Source organism: Pseudochaenichthys georgianus, chromosome 24, assembly GCF_902827115.2.
Source record: "Pseudochaenichthys georgianus chromosome 24, fPseGeo1.2, whole genome shotgun sequence".
NCBI classification, from domain to species: domain Eukaryota; kingdom Metazoa; phylum Chordata; class Actinopteri; order Perciformes; family Channichthyidae; genus Pseudochaenichthys; species Pseudochaenichthys georgianus.
In genome coordinates, this window is record NC_047526.1 from 7,752,539 (window position 1) to 7,766,222 (window position 13,684).

General features: G+C 40.4%; 1 protein-coding gene across 1 annotated transcript; it reads left to right on the forward strand.

Moving 5' to 3' along the window:
* Positions 1 to 5,813: 5,813 nt before the first annotated feature.
* Positions 5,814 to 8,232, forward strand: LOC139433043 (zinc finger protein 862-like). Its single transcript, XM_071201907.1, has 2 exons — positions 5,814 to 6,514; positions 6,840 to 8,232. Exons 1-2 carry the CDS (start codon positions 5,814 to 5,816, stop codon positions 8,230 to 8,232), a joined length of 2,094 nt encoding a protein of 697 aa, XP_071058008.1.
* The last annotated feature ends 5,452 nt before the right edge of the window (positions 8,233 to 13,684 follow it).

The following is a 13,684-nucleotide window of genomic DNA, read 5'->3' on the forward strand; positions in this document are numbered from 1 at the left end:
TGCACATGCTCCGGTGGGAAGTATTAACCATAATCTGAAGGCAATGCAAGTTTATTTATATAGCAACTTCCAACACAAGGCAATTCAAAGTGACCGCTTACCCTGGAAAAGAGGGAAGCAGTTAGGGGTTTGGACCGAAATCAGTAAAAAGAGTCAAAGCACTGGTTTAGCAAAGCACTGTTTGGTGAACTGCAGCTAGACCAGCTTCTCCCTCCAACCTTAAGCACTGTGCTGATACACGGTCTCTACCACCGTGTACCGTGTATATATACATATATATATATATATATATATATACATGTATATATATACATATATACACATGTATATATATATACACATGTATATATATATATATATATATATACACATACATATGTATATATATATATATATATATATACATGTATATACATGTGTATATATATATATATACATACATACATATGTATATATATATATATATATATATATACATGTATATACATGTGTATATATATATATATACATACATACATATGTATATATATATATATATATACATGTATATACATGTGTATATATATATATATATATATATACGTATATATATATATATATATGTATATATATGTATATATATATATATATGTGTATATATATATATATGTGTATATATGTATATATATGTATGTATATATATATATATGTATATATGTATATATATGTATGTATATATATATATATATATATATATGTATGTATATATATTCTATCTGTCTGTATAATATGTGTGTATCTCTATCTTCTATGTGTTCTATCTACTATCTATGTGTTACTCCTTAATATCTCTCTGTGTGTATATCTATCTATATCTGTGTGTATCTCTAATATATCATTCCTGTATGTATATATATATATACATGTATGTATATATATATATATATACATGTATGTATATATATATATATACATGTATGTATATATGTATATATATACATGTGTGTATATATGTATATATATATATATATATATATATACATGTGTGTATATATATACATGTGTGTATATATATATATATATGTGTGTATATATATATATATATGTGTATATATATATATACGTATATATATATATATATATATATATATACACGTATGTATATATATATATACGTATATATATATATATATATATACGTATGTATATATATATATATGTATATATATATGTATATATATATATATTAGGGCTGTCAAGTTAACGCGTTAATAACGCGTTAACGCAAAAAAAAATTAACGCCACTAATTATTTTAATGCGATTAACGCATGTGTATTTTTTTTCCTCGTCCGCCCCGTAGTTTCAGAGCGCATCGAGTTTAAAATACCATCTACAAGCTGATGCGGGCTGCTCCTGCCGCCCGCTTGTGGCAGACCACACTTCCACGCTCACCGGCAGGCACCGACTGGTCATCGGGAGGACCGGGAGGGTGTGTGTGTGTGGCCCGAGCGAGAGAGAGACCTTACGTGCATTACCGTACCGCAGTGTGAACGCGGCTATTGTTGTTGTTAGCATCTGGTGCTAGCTAGCTGCGCTAACGGATATAAGGAGCTGTTTAAATGAAAACAGAGGAGCGAGCTATCCATACAACTGCGCCGAGCACTTGACTTTATGCAGGAAGCCAGACAGCGGGACATTGTACGAGAAGTCAGCACACTCATGATTGCAGCAACATGATTGCAGCGTCCAGGCAGCTCCCGTTCGAGCATATGCCTTGAGTTGCACATAGCTCCAACGATCCACACACACACACACACACACACACACACACACACACACACACACACACACACACACACACACACACACACACACACACACACACACACACACACACACACACACACACACACACACACACACACACACACACACACCATTTGTATTGTATGAGAGAGGTTCCAGGTTGAATTGAGGCGAATATTTGTAATGTTCAGAGGTTGTCGTGTTTAATATTCATGAGAATATTTGTCATTGTTCAAATGATAATAAACATTAGCATAAAGCATATTTGTCCACTCATATGTTGATAAGAGTATTAAAAACTTGAAAAATATTCCTCTAAGGTACATTTAGAACAGATAAAAAATGTGCGATTAATTTGCGATTAATCGCGATTAACTATGGACAATCATGCGATTAATCGCGATTAAATATTTTAATCGACTGACAGCCCTAATATATATATATATACATATATTAGGGCTGTCAAACGATTACACATTTTTTTTAATCGGCGGCGGCGGCTAGTGGAGTACTTCGTGACCACAGAGTGTGAACGTTGTGATCAACTGTTTTAGCGCAGTAATCCAGTGAAGGGGGGAGTCTCCCTCCGCAGCCGGTTGGCGTAGTTTTGGCACAATTCCGTTGTACAGACCGACGTTAACAGCAGCCCTGTCTGTGCACACAGAGACCGACTCTGTCGTCCGGTGATCGAACCGCCTTTTGGAAAAGCTTCACAAGTACGTCGGTACGCAAATGCACTTTGTGACACAAGTGACGGTACGCATTTCAGATTAAGCACATAACCTGCGGCTGCGTACCAGTTAGTTATGTGCACCCCTGTACTACAGCAAAAGTATTCTCCGTCGGGACTTCCTGCAACAACACCACGCCGTTATCAAAGATGTTCTATTGAGAAGACGATCACTACGTGACAAAAGTTTTCAAAACCGTGGCTACTGAAATCAATCTTGCTGTCTGTGCAATTTACTCCGCGGGAGTTGGCAGACTTTATTTTGCTTACTTTAACATCATTTTTCATGGTGGGGCTAAGCCATTTCGTGGTATGGGTGTAGCCTACCCCAGCCATACCCTGGCGCTGCCGCTGGTGGCAGGTATGGGGCGGGCCATTCTGCACATGCGTTAAATGCGTTAAATATTTTAACGCAATTAATTCAAAAAATTAATTACCGCCGTTAACGCGATAATTTTGACAGCACTAGTATATATATATATATATATATATATATATATATATATATATATATATACGTATGGGTACAATGGCCTCATTCCGTTTATTAATAGTTTACAGTCCTTTTCTTCCAACATCGTGCAACAACCGTTGGAAAGTTCAATAACTTAGGGTGATAAAAAGTATAACTCCAACAACATCTCAGTTGTCAGCAATGTGTGCATTTTCATGTGTTTTTAAAAGCTCAGTTATTGACTTCTTTCTACAGGTGTACATGTGCAAATTGCGCCACGATGGCTTCTGAACGGAGAATGTGTGCTGCATGGAGATACCACAGGTAACATTTTTGATAGCTTCACTAAGTTGTCTGTTTAGAGAATACATTTTTCACATGTCATTCAATATATATTTATCACACTAGGCGTCAAGACGGATGCAGTAACTTGAGGACTTTGTAACCTGTATGGTGGACCATCCTGGATTGGAGCCTGTGTGTCTAAATGTGTTCTCCCTGCAGAATGCGTTGAATATTTACAGAGCTGAACATGGTGGACTACAGTTGAGGCAAATAGAGCAGTGAGTGGTTTGTTTGTTTTGACTGAAATTGTAAAACGAATGCTAATATTGTTCATGGAAATAAATACTGGTGTATATGGTGTTATGCAATCTTTCATTGTACATGTACTATTATATTATATACTACACAGCAATGGCATAACACACCCATGTGTACGACAACAAAAGTCCACACATAACCTTATGCTTTTGAAATCAGAATATTCTTTACCCATCCAAACATGAATAATCACGACACATTTGATATCAACTCGGAACTTTATTGTCAAAATCAACGGTTCTTTGAACCCATAAAAAAAAACTAAATGTGCTTGTATTTTGTATAAATGACACTAACATTTTTTTTTTATGATTTCAGGCGTCACAGGTATCTAGCCTACAGAATCTTTGTGAGCTGGTGATGGGGCTTCCTTGGACGCAGGATCAGAGTGGTGATTCCGGCCTGTGTTGTCCTCAGGATACGCAGGGAGTTTCCTGATCCGCGAAATGTCTATGTTGGGTTCAGACAGCAGCCAAATTGAACCGTGTAGCATACCCGGCGATGACCTCCTCCATGTCAGGTCGCTCATAATGGTGCAGGGTCCACAAAGACTTGGTCGAAGATGAGGTCCATCAAGTTGGCCACGTAGCCTGTGCAATGTTAAAAAAAAGCACAACAAAAAATGTGGTTTAGATTAGTATATGCATGTAAAAAACTGAAAGTTCTTTCTAATTTGTTTATTTTATATTTGTAAATAGTTGTATAATAAATATTTTAAACACTTACGGAATGTGGGGTCAGTCTTTACTGGTTTTGCTCTGCATTCTCTCTTCCTGGCCTTTGGGAACTGCAGTTTATACAGAGGGTTTCCAGTGGATGTAGTGGCTTGTGCACGCTCAGCGTTTTCATTGTAGTGCAGGGCTGCCAGGTACAGTCTTTCATTTCCGCCATGATAAAAAAATGTAAATAATAGCAAAGGATGTACAAATTGTCACTAATTAGTAAGTATGTGAGGTGCTGGCCTGTAAAGAAGAAAACAATCATCTCAATTTAGTATTCAGGATGAGAAAATACTATTTGGATAAATATAGTCTGAAATCCCAAAAGATGGGGGCTAAAACTCTCTATTTAGCAAAGTTCTTTGCTTAGCCTTTTTCAATCCGAGTTAGTTTTGAACCGTAACGTGCATGCTGTGTTTCTGACTCAATACAGATGATGTGTTGGAGAGGGGCTGAGCTCAGTAGACTGACTGTAATGAGTGCTAGCCACTAATTAGCCTGTTGCTAGAGGTAAGGCCTCGTCAACAACAACAGACCAACAGGGCTTTAGCTCCATTTTACTCGTGGTGTGTGTCCCCCCTCGCATACATAGAGTGTTATATCCTAACACACCCCCATTTATATTCCAGTGTGCGAAAAAGTGCACGTCCCACCGTCCGGGACGGGTTATTCACAACATTGGACAAGTAGATTTTTAAATTGACTTGTCCGATGGACAAGTGACATTTTTCGCCGCTATTTATTGACAAATTATTGATAAATTCAGCTTACAAAAGGCATAACTCATTCGCAAATTGTCCGTGTCCGCCGTTGTTGTTTGCAACCGCTTTACGTTTTTTTACTCACTTACGTCGTGTCGTAAAACTGTGTGAAAATGTAAAATACGATGGCGAAGAAGAAGGTTCTAGTGGCCCCAAGAGGGCAACAAAAGATTTCTTTATTTTCTAAGAAGGTTTGTACACATCATTCTCACAGTTGTAAAATGGTGTGTTACATTAACATGGAAAATAATTGAAATAAATTATGTCCGAAAATAGTGGATTAAGTGCTTGAAAGGGGAATTTTATTAATCCATTACATTACATTGCATTTAGCTGACACTTTTATCCAAAGCGATTTACAATCCCTGTGGGGAAATTCAGTAGGCCTAGTTCAAACAGCAACAGGGTAAGGGTGAGAAACAGGACAGCACAGATTCACACAGGTTCATCAAATCAAAAATAAAATCGAAGATAAAAATAAAAATAATGAAAAACTATTAAATAAGAAATTAATAAAAAAAATAATAAAAAAGGGGTAGACCTATGTAAAATACTTTTTTCTTTTAAAAGGGGGGGATTGAAAGGGGCTCTTTATGTACCAAGGGGCTTAAAAGGGGCATATCAAATTATTTCAGAAAAAAAACCCAAAAAATGCAGAAAGGTTTGTGGGGAGTCTACGAGTACCTAACATTCATGTTGACAAAAATCTATAATTTGTCTGCAAGAACAGGAGTCTGAACAACAGCCTGAACATGCTGAAATGAGTCCTCAGAAAGTCCCAGAGTGTGAGCAGAACGATGGCCCCCCCAGTCACGAGAAAGTCTCTGCTAAAAGGCCATGTTCCGTTATCTCACCAATGGCTGGTCCATCTAAAAAGGCCAAGAGTGACATCGCCCTGACACCCAAGAGGAAAAGAACATTCATTGAGACTTGGAAAACCCAGTTTCCATGGGTAAGATGTGTGGACGACATCATGTTCTGTGAGGTCTGCAGAGAATATCCATCCATTGCTGACCACAACAGTAAACGGTACGAGGGTGTCACAGGGTCAAAACGCATTGAGACACTTCAGTCACACGAGTCCAGCAAATATCACCTTCTCTGCATTCAAAGGAAAGAGGTCACAGAGAAAGGCACAGGGCCAATGTTTGTGGCTCTCAAGAAGCAGGCAGAAAATATGGACGACCAACTGAAACCCATGTTCAACACTGCGTTTTATGTCGCCAAACAAAAGTTGCCTTTCCGTTCATTTGAGGGCCTCATCGAACTTCAAGAGAAGAATGGCATTAAAATGCCGACACAGTACCGGAACGATAAGGGGTGCAAGGCATTTGTGCAGGCCATTGCAGAAGTCGAGAAGGACAGAGTTTCTGAAGACCTCAAGGCTTCAAGATTCTTCGCTCTGATGGGAGATGGATCCACGGATATATCTGTGACAGAACAGGAGAATGTATATGTTAGGTAATTATTATTTTGAATTATTTTGTAAGTCTTATTTAAGTTACATTTTATCTCCAAAAGGGCCTTTTGTTTATGAGTGATTAATTCACAATCATTTTATTGATGAATTTTATTAGTTTCAATTTTCAGTTAACTTAAAAGTTTTTAACAGGTAAAGTATATACATAAATTGTTTAAAGCGAATGAAGGTGAAGTTGCTTATTAGTGTTCTTAGTCTTAAAAAAAGGTGAAGGCAACACTGGTGTGGGAAGGTTTATATAAGATAATCATTTAAAAAAATGTTATTGCACTTTATTGATGTACTTTATTTATTTTCTATCTTCAGGTATGTCAAAGATGGACTTCCAGCGACAGAGTTCATTGACATCATGGCTGTAAAGTCAGCTGATGCTAATGGTGTTCTGGCAGCTCTCCTCGAGGCACTACATCATGTCGACCTAACAGATGGAGACATAAAGAAGAAAATAATAGCCTGCACATTTGATGGTGCCAGCGTTAACCAAGGTGCCAAGGGAGGAGTTATTGTGAAGTTGCGGGAATTGTTGGGGCATGTACTCATTTCGATTTGGTGTGCTCCACATAAGCTGGAGCTGTCGCTCCTAGATGCCACCAAAGCCACTGACTTCATTGACATCGTAGAGAAAGGAGTGGACCCCATCTACAGATTCTACTATGGATCTGGTAAACGTAGGAGGGAGGTGAATGCCATATCAGCCGTTATAGACGAGGATCCTGTCTATTTCTTAGCACCCTGTGGCACTAGGTGGATGGCGTCAAGACTCCGGGCATACAAGGCTGTAATAAAAAATTACAACTCCGTCATCCTACACATGGAAGAGGCTTCAAACAGAAAAACAGACGAAGGAGCTAAGTGTGTGGGGTACTTGAAGGTACTGAAGTCTGCAAAGTTTGTTGATGGGCTCCACTTTATGGTAGATGTCTTGGAAGTGTTGGCCAACGTGAGTCTGGCGTTCCAGAGTAATGATCTGTTTATTTATGATGTTGATGTAAAGTTGTGTGAGGCCAGGATCAAGTTGGAAGGCCTTAAGCATAATAGAGGTGATGTCTACACTGCATACATGGCAACCTGCAAGGATGGCAAGTTTGACAGTAAGAACAATGGACACATCGCTTCACTGAAAGGAACAGGTATTTCAGAAACAGTGAAGAATTCCTTCTTGGAGAATTGTGTGAAGTTCCTAGAGAAGAGATTTTCCTTCCTGAAGGATACCCCTTTCAGTGATTTCCATGTTCTTGACCCCAGGAACGTCCCAAGATCAGATGCACAACTAGCTACATATGGTGATGTTCAGGTTATGAACATGGTGACCCACTTCGAGTCCGTAACCAACATCCCTAGACAGTGGCCAGCTCTCAAGGCCAGACTGAAGTACAGGCAGAGGCAGCCCGCCAAGGAGGTCATAAGTGACCTTCTCACTGAGAACCACCCAGATGTGAAGGACGTCCTGGTTCTGGTGTACATGATGGTCACCCTTTCTCCCTCCTCTGCTGCCGTGGAGCGTGGATTTTCCCTCATGAACCTCATAAAAACATCCAGAAAATCCCAGATGACCAATGAAACTCTGGGGTCACTCATGAGGGTCAGCCACATCACCACCACAGTGGCAGAGTTTGACCCAGAGCCAGCCATCCAGAAATGGAAAACATCTGCTAAGACCAAGAGGTATGTCAAAGCTGCCCAAAGCCTGCTGCAGTGAACAGCAACTTACCTGTGCCTGTTGCCCCATAGCTCGGTGTGAGGAGAACCACTGGAGTGCTGCCCCACAGTTCGGGAGACAGCTGCAGTGAACAACCACCCTGAGCCTGAAGCCATACCTTTCTGCTAGCATGTCTACTAGTCCCACAGAGGAGAAAACATTATATTGTTAGTACTTAGTTGTTTTATCTTATTATTTTATATCTGTCATTCATTTGATGTGCCTTGATGGTAGAAGTTCAGAAACCAGACACTGTGAACAATATGAACAAATAAACAATGAAATGTTACCTACAGTAACCTAGATTCTTGTGTGCTTTATGTTGATATGTAATCATATTTAAAATAGGTGCAGCAATGCATGCACAAAGTATAGATATGGACAAGTGAAAAATGTATTTGGACAAGTACATTTCCAAACTCACTTGTCCATGGACAAGTACTCTCTAAAAACTTTTTCTCACACTGTATTCATGTGCGCAAACAAGTAAACACACAAAAGCTTTTACATATAACGCTGCAAAAAACGGCATGTCTCATTAGCGTAGCGTAGCTTAGCTTACAGATCGATGATATCTGATCGTTCTTACAGACTACAATCACAAAAGCTTTTACATATAACGCTGGAAAAAACGGCACTTACCTACAGAAGATTACGTTTGTTATTATAACTTACTCAATATGATTTTAGAGGATACAAAATACTAATAAATAGGAGAATAAATACTTGTGTTATCGGCTAGGGCGTAGCTTTACAGCCTTCACACAGATCGCCTTTACGGCAGTATGTCTGAACATGTTAGCAAATGCCTGATAATTAAAATAAAGACTGCGGAGCGTACAAAATAAAATGTTACAAAAACATATAAACACCTAACCGATTACTATTTGGGTTTGAGGTGACATTGATACGGCGAAGCTACATGCTACATATACAAGCTAGAGATAGCTTTATCAGGAAAAACACCACTAAATAAAAACTTACAGCTTCAAAATTGGATGTGTCCTCACTGGCCTGGTCCCGGATGGTTGGTATTGATCCCGGGTTTAGCATTAGTTTGGAGGCATATCCGTGTTGGACTTGAGACAAGTTCATAACATATCCGTGGTAAAATGTTTGGAACACACCAACAGAAATCTGCCGGGGTCTTCTGGCACATGTCCCTTGAAAATGAAGTCTAGCCACAGATTATTTTCTTTTTCCACTGATGGCATTGCTTGCAGCCAACAACAGCACAACGTTTAACTGGCTTAGACATCCTGGCAAGAGCAGGCAAAAACACAGATGTGACTGGGGTTGATTATTTAGCCTGCCGATAGCCGAAATGCGAATGAGAGGTTTGGCAGTGGCCGTGGCTCATTCCCCTGATAGGTGGAGAGTTGACCAATAAGCGGAGCACCTCTTTGTGACGTAGAAAAGTGTTGAAATCTGGATCCGTTTTTTTCAGATCCGTTGCAGCCCCTTTTTTAGAGATTTGGCTAAGGAGGAAAATAGAGAGGGTTGTGTTTTCTGACACTTGGTGAGTTCCCTGGAACACCGGGAAGACGTATAAAGGTGCATTTTGCATGATAGGTCCCCTTTAAATAAATAAATAAAAACACTTTGTTTTGTTTCGATAATTTTGCTGTGTGTTGCTGCTGGCCCGTCTCTCCCCCATTCTCATTGAGTATATTACAAAGAGTGAAACAAACAGCGCCCCTCTAGATGTTATGGTGAAACAGTAGATTGCACTCACTGTTGCGAGAGGAGACCAGCCGAATCTGGCTTCCCCTGGGGAAAAAAAATTGAGGGATTGACCAATCAGTTGAGGCTCACGTGATGCCCCATGCCAACCTGTGATTGGTCAGGGCCATGCCAAGGGAACCCAGAGGCAGCTGGCTTCCCTTGCCTCACAATCCAATCAAATCGCATCAACTTAGTGTTGCAGTGACGAGTCCTAAAATCCGGAAGTAAGCTGCTCTCGGTTTCCCTCGACAAAAAAGCAATGGGATTTCTCCATAGGATTTAGGAAAATAGCTCGAAATAAGGACCGTGGAAAAGGAACCTGTTAGATAAATGCACGTTTTGTACAGTCGGATAATATCCACATGTCTACCCTACTTTTATAATTTTCGAATCATAAATCTAATCGATAGAAGATAGATAGCGTCACTGCACCACTCTCACCGCCGTTAGAAAGTAGCAAGCAACTGAAGCAAGTGCAATTATGGAGGGTGGAGATTTGGAGTATTTCATCAAAAATAATTGTACCTAACTTCCGCGACAGCAGCAACAACAAATACAATCTGATGACAGGCCAATGACCAAACTGGAGCTGTGTACAGCGAGGAACAAAGGAGCGAATCGGACGTAAAACGTTAAAGGTCTCCTGATTTAGTTTGTGAATGAATGCTTATTAAAGTTTCGGCTGGAGAGTGTGTGCGGACCTGTCGGTTAGATAACAGGCGTGTGTAAGTCCTGCATCTGATACAAATGTGTGTAAAATGATACCGGGTGCTGTAATCACTCATCTGGTTACGTTATTACATTGACCACCACACCCCCGACCCAAAATAAAGGACGTATTATTGGCTTCCCCTAGCCTAGCCTATATATGAGCAGTGAAAACATGCAATTATTAACACATGCAGTTGCATATTTGTCTCAAAAAGCGTGGGATGTTGGTTATTTTGTCCATCTAGGTCGGATGACCCCAAAAGCCTCCCAGACGTTGGATTTCGCTCTTGAGGAAGTGTTTTTGAAAATGCTGTATTCTCTGTAGAGAGCTTCACCTCAGCCATTTCGAATGTGGCGCGCACAGCAGCAGATTGATGCGCTGCAGAGGTTATGATTATGCGCGGTCCCGCGGGGGAGAAGTCTGAGGATTTTAAACATTAAACTAAATTATTATTATTTTAATATATTTATTAGCAATACCCGCGACCCGACCCGTATCATCTTTGTTTTACCCAGAACCGAACCCGTAAAAAAGCGTTTGAAAAAATACCACCCGCGAATCACCTTTTTTGCGGGTCACCCGTCGGGTACCCGACCCGATGCAGGACTCTGCTTTGCGGTACTAGGTACAGTTGCATGAAAAAGTATGTGAACCCTTTGGAATTACCAGGATTTCTGCATAAATTGGTCATAAAATGTGTTCTGATCTTCATCTAAGTCACAACAATAGACAAACACAGTCTGCTTAAACTAATACCACACAAACAATTATATGTTTTCATGTTTTTATTAAACACACCATGTAAACATTCACAGTGCAGGGTGGAAAAAGTATGTGAACCCCTAGGCTAAAGACTTCTTCAAGAGCTAATTGGAGTCAGGAGTCAGCCAACCTGGAGTCCAATCAATGAGACGAGATTGGAGGTGTTGGTTAAAGCTGCCCTGCCCTATAAAAAATACACACCAGTTTTGAATTTGCTATTCTTAAGAAGCATTGCCAGATGTGAACCATGCCTCCATGGGCGGCGCCAGGATTTTTTTGCTGCAGTAGCTTAGCAGTTGCTATATGACAGCACGGCGTTGCTAGTTTGCTAGTAATTTTCAAAATAAACAAACAATACCAGTGGGCCAAGCACGAGCCTGTTCATATTGTAGCGTTCACCGCTATTCAAGATCACTCAAGCCTTTAATGTCGAAAATGTTCTCTTTATTTACAGAACCAATCAATAGTGTAACAATGACTTTCACGTGACACACACCGGAAAACGCACACACATACACACACCTGGAAGGGGCGGTCTCTCCCTAACTCCCACCAACAACATTGCCTAAATAACGCACTTTTCCTCCTCTCTGGCCTCATTCTGTGACTCTCCTCCTCCTCCTCCTCCTCCTCCTCCTCATTCTCAGTTCTCTTCTCCTCATTCACAATTCCCCGTGTTAGATCTCACTGTCAGCACGCCTCGAACAATGCGCCATGTCGGAAAATACAACACATTCTTGATTCATTTAAAATGACCATTTGTAACTGAGAGGAGTGACTGCTCATTTCTGCCGAGATGCTCAAAGGGTGAGACACTGTCTGAGAATCACTGACTAGCAGAATTTGTATATTCTGGAGTGGAGCTCTGCAGAGAGCAGGGTGGAGGAAATGAGGGCAGTGGATCATCACGGTGCGGAGAGGAGCAGCGCTAGTTCCACTGCAGCTCGTGGTAGCAGCTAGCTGGTCCTGCTGCTGCGGGTGCAGCGGGTCAGTTGGCGGGGGCACCTGTTCTTCGTGGTGCCAATCCTCCCGGTTTTCATAGTGAACATCGGGATCTTTGTGGATAGCAGGGTTGTCCGGCTGGACCGGCTCCGTTGGAGATCGCGGTCGTATACGCTGACTTGTGACTGTGAGAAATGTTTCCATTTTCGATCTACTGAGAATTAGCCAAGTAACAGTTCACGCAGTAAATTACAACGACCCGCCCCTGATAGATCCCGCGAAAATGTATCATATTTATACACATTCTCGCGGGCTGCAAGAATGTGTATAAATATGATACATTTTCATATCAAAACCATATCAAAACAATGGAGTTGCTAAGCCGTTGCTAGGCCAATTGTTGGAGTTGCTATCGCAACTCCTAGATACCCCCTGGCGCCGCCCCTGCATGCCTCGCACAAAAGAGCTCTCAGAAGACCTACCATTAAGAATGGTTGACTTGCATAAAGCTGGAAAGGGTTACAAAAGTATCTCTAAAAGCCTTGATGTTCATCAGTCCACGGTAAGACAAAGTGTCTATAAATGGAGAAAGTTCAGCACTGTTGCTACTCTCCCTAGGAGTGGCCGTCCTGTAAAGATGACTGCAAGAGCACAGCACAGAATGCTCAATGAGGTGAAGAAGAATCCTAGAGTGTCAGCTAGAGACTTAAAGAAATCTCTGGCACACGCTGCTAACATCTCTGTTGACGAATCTACGATACGTAAAACACTGAACAAGAATGGAACTGTTCATGTGAGGACACCACGGAGGAAGCCACTGCTGTCCAGAAAAAACATTGCTGCAGGTTTGAAGTTTGCAAAAGAGCACCTGGTTGTTCCACAGCACTACTGGCAAAATATTCTGTGGACAGATGAAACCAAAGTTGAGTTGTTTGGAAGGAACACACAACGCTATGTGTGGAGGATCCAAAGGGTTCACATACTTTTTCTTGCAACTGTATACATCATCATATATGTTTTCATTTTAATCCCAAATGTACTAGATGATAAATTAACCAATTTTAGGAAAAGTCATGAAGTTAAAGATGTATGGGTTTTAGTGTAAAATAGTAACATGTATTTGAAAACACGGGGTAAAAATCACTGATGGTTACCATGGGACTTGGCACCAAACAAAACAAAAATATTGCTTATAATTTGTGGTTTCTGAACGTTAATTAGCAATTAACAAGAAGGGAAAGAATTTTCAGAGAGTTCAGTAACAGTTAGAAATAACAGTGAGGTGTCTGGATAAACTATGATGTGCCTGTC

Bases quoted from the DNA above. Each gene is read 5' to 3' on its own strand.
- LOC139433043 (XM_071201907.1), top strand. From the start codon at position 5,814: ATGAGTCCTCAGAAAGTCCCAGAGTGTGAGCAGAACGATGGCCCCCCC. The intron at 6,515-6,839 runs GTAATTATTATT...TTCTATCTTCAG, and splicing joins CAGGAGAATGTATATGTTAG to GTATGTCAAAGATGGACTTC.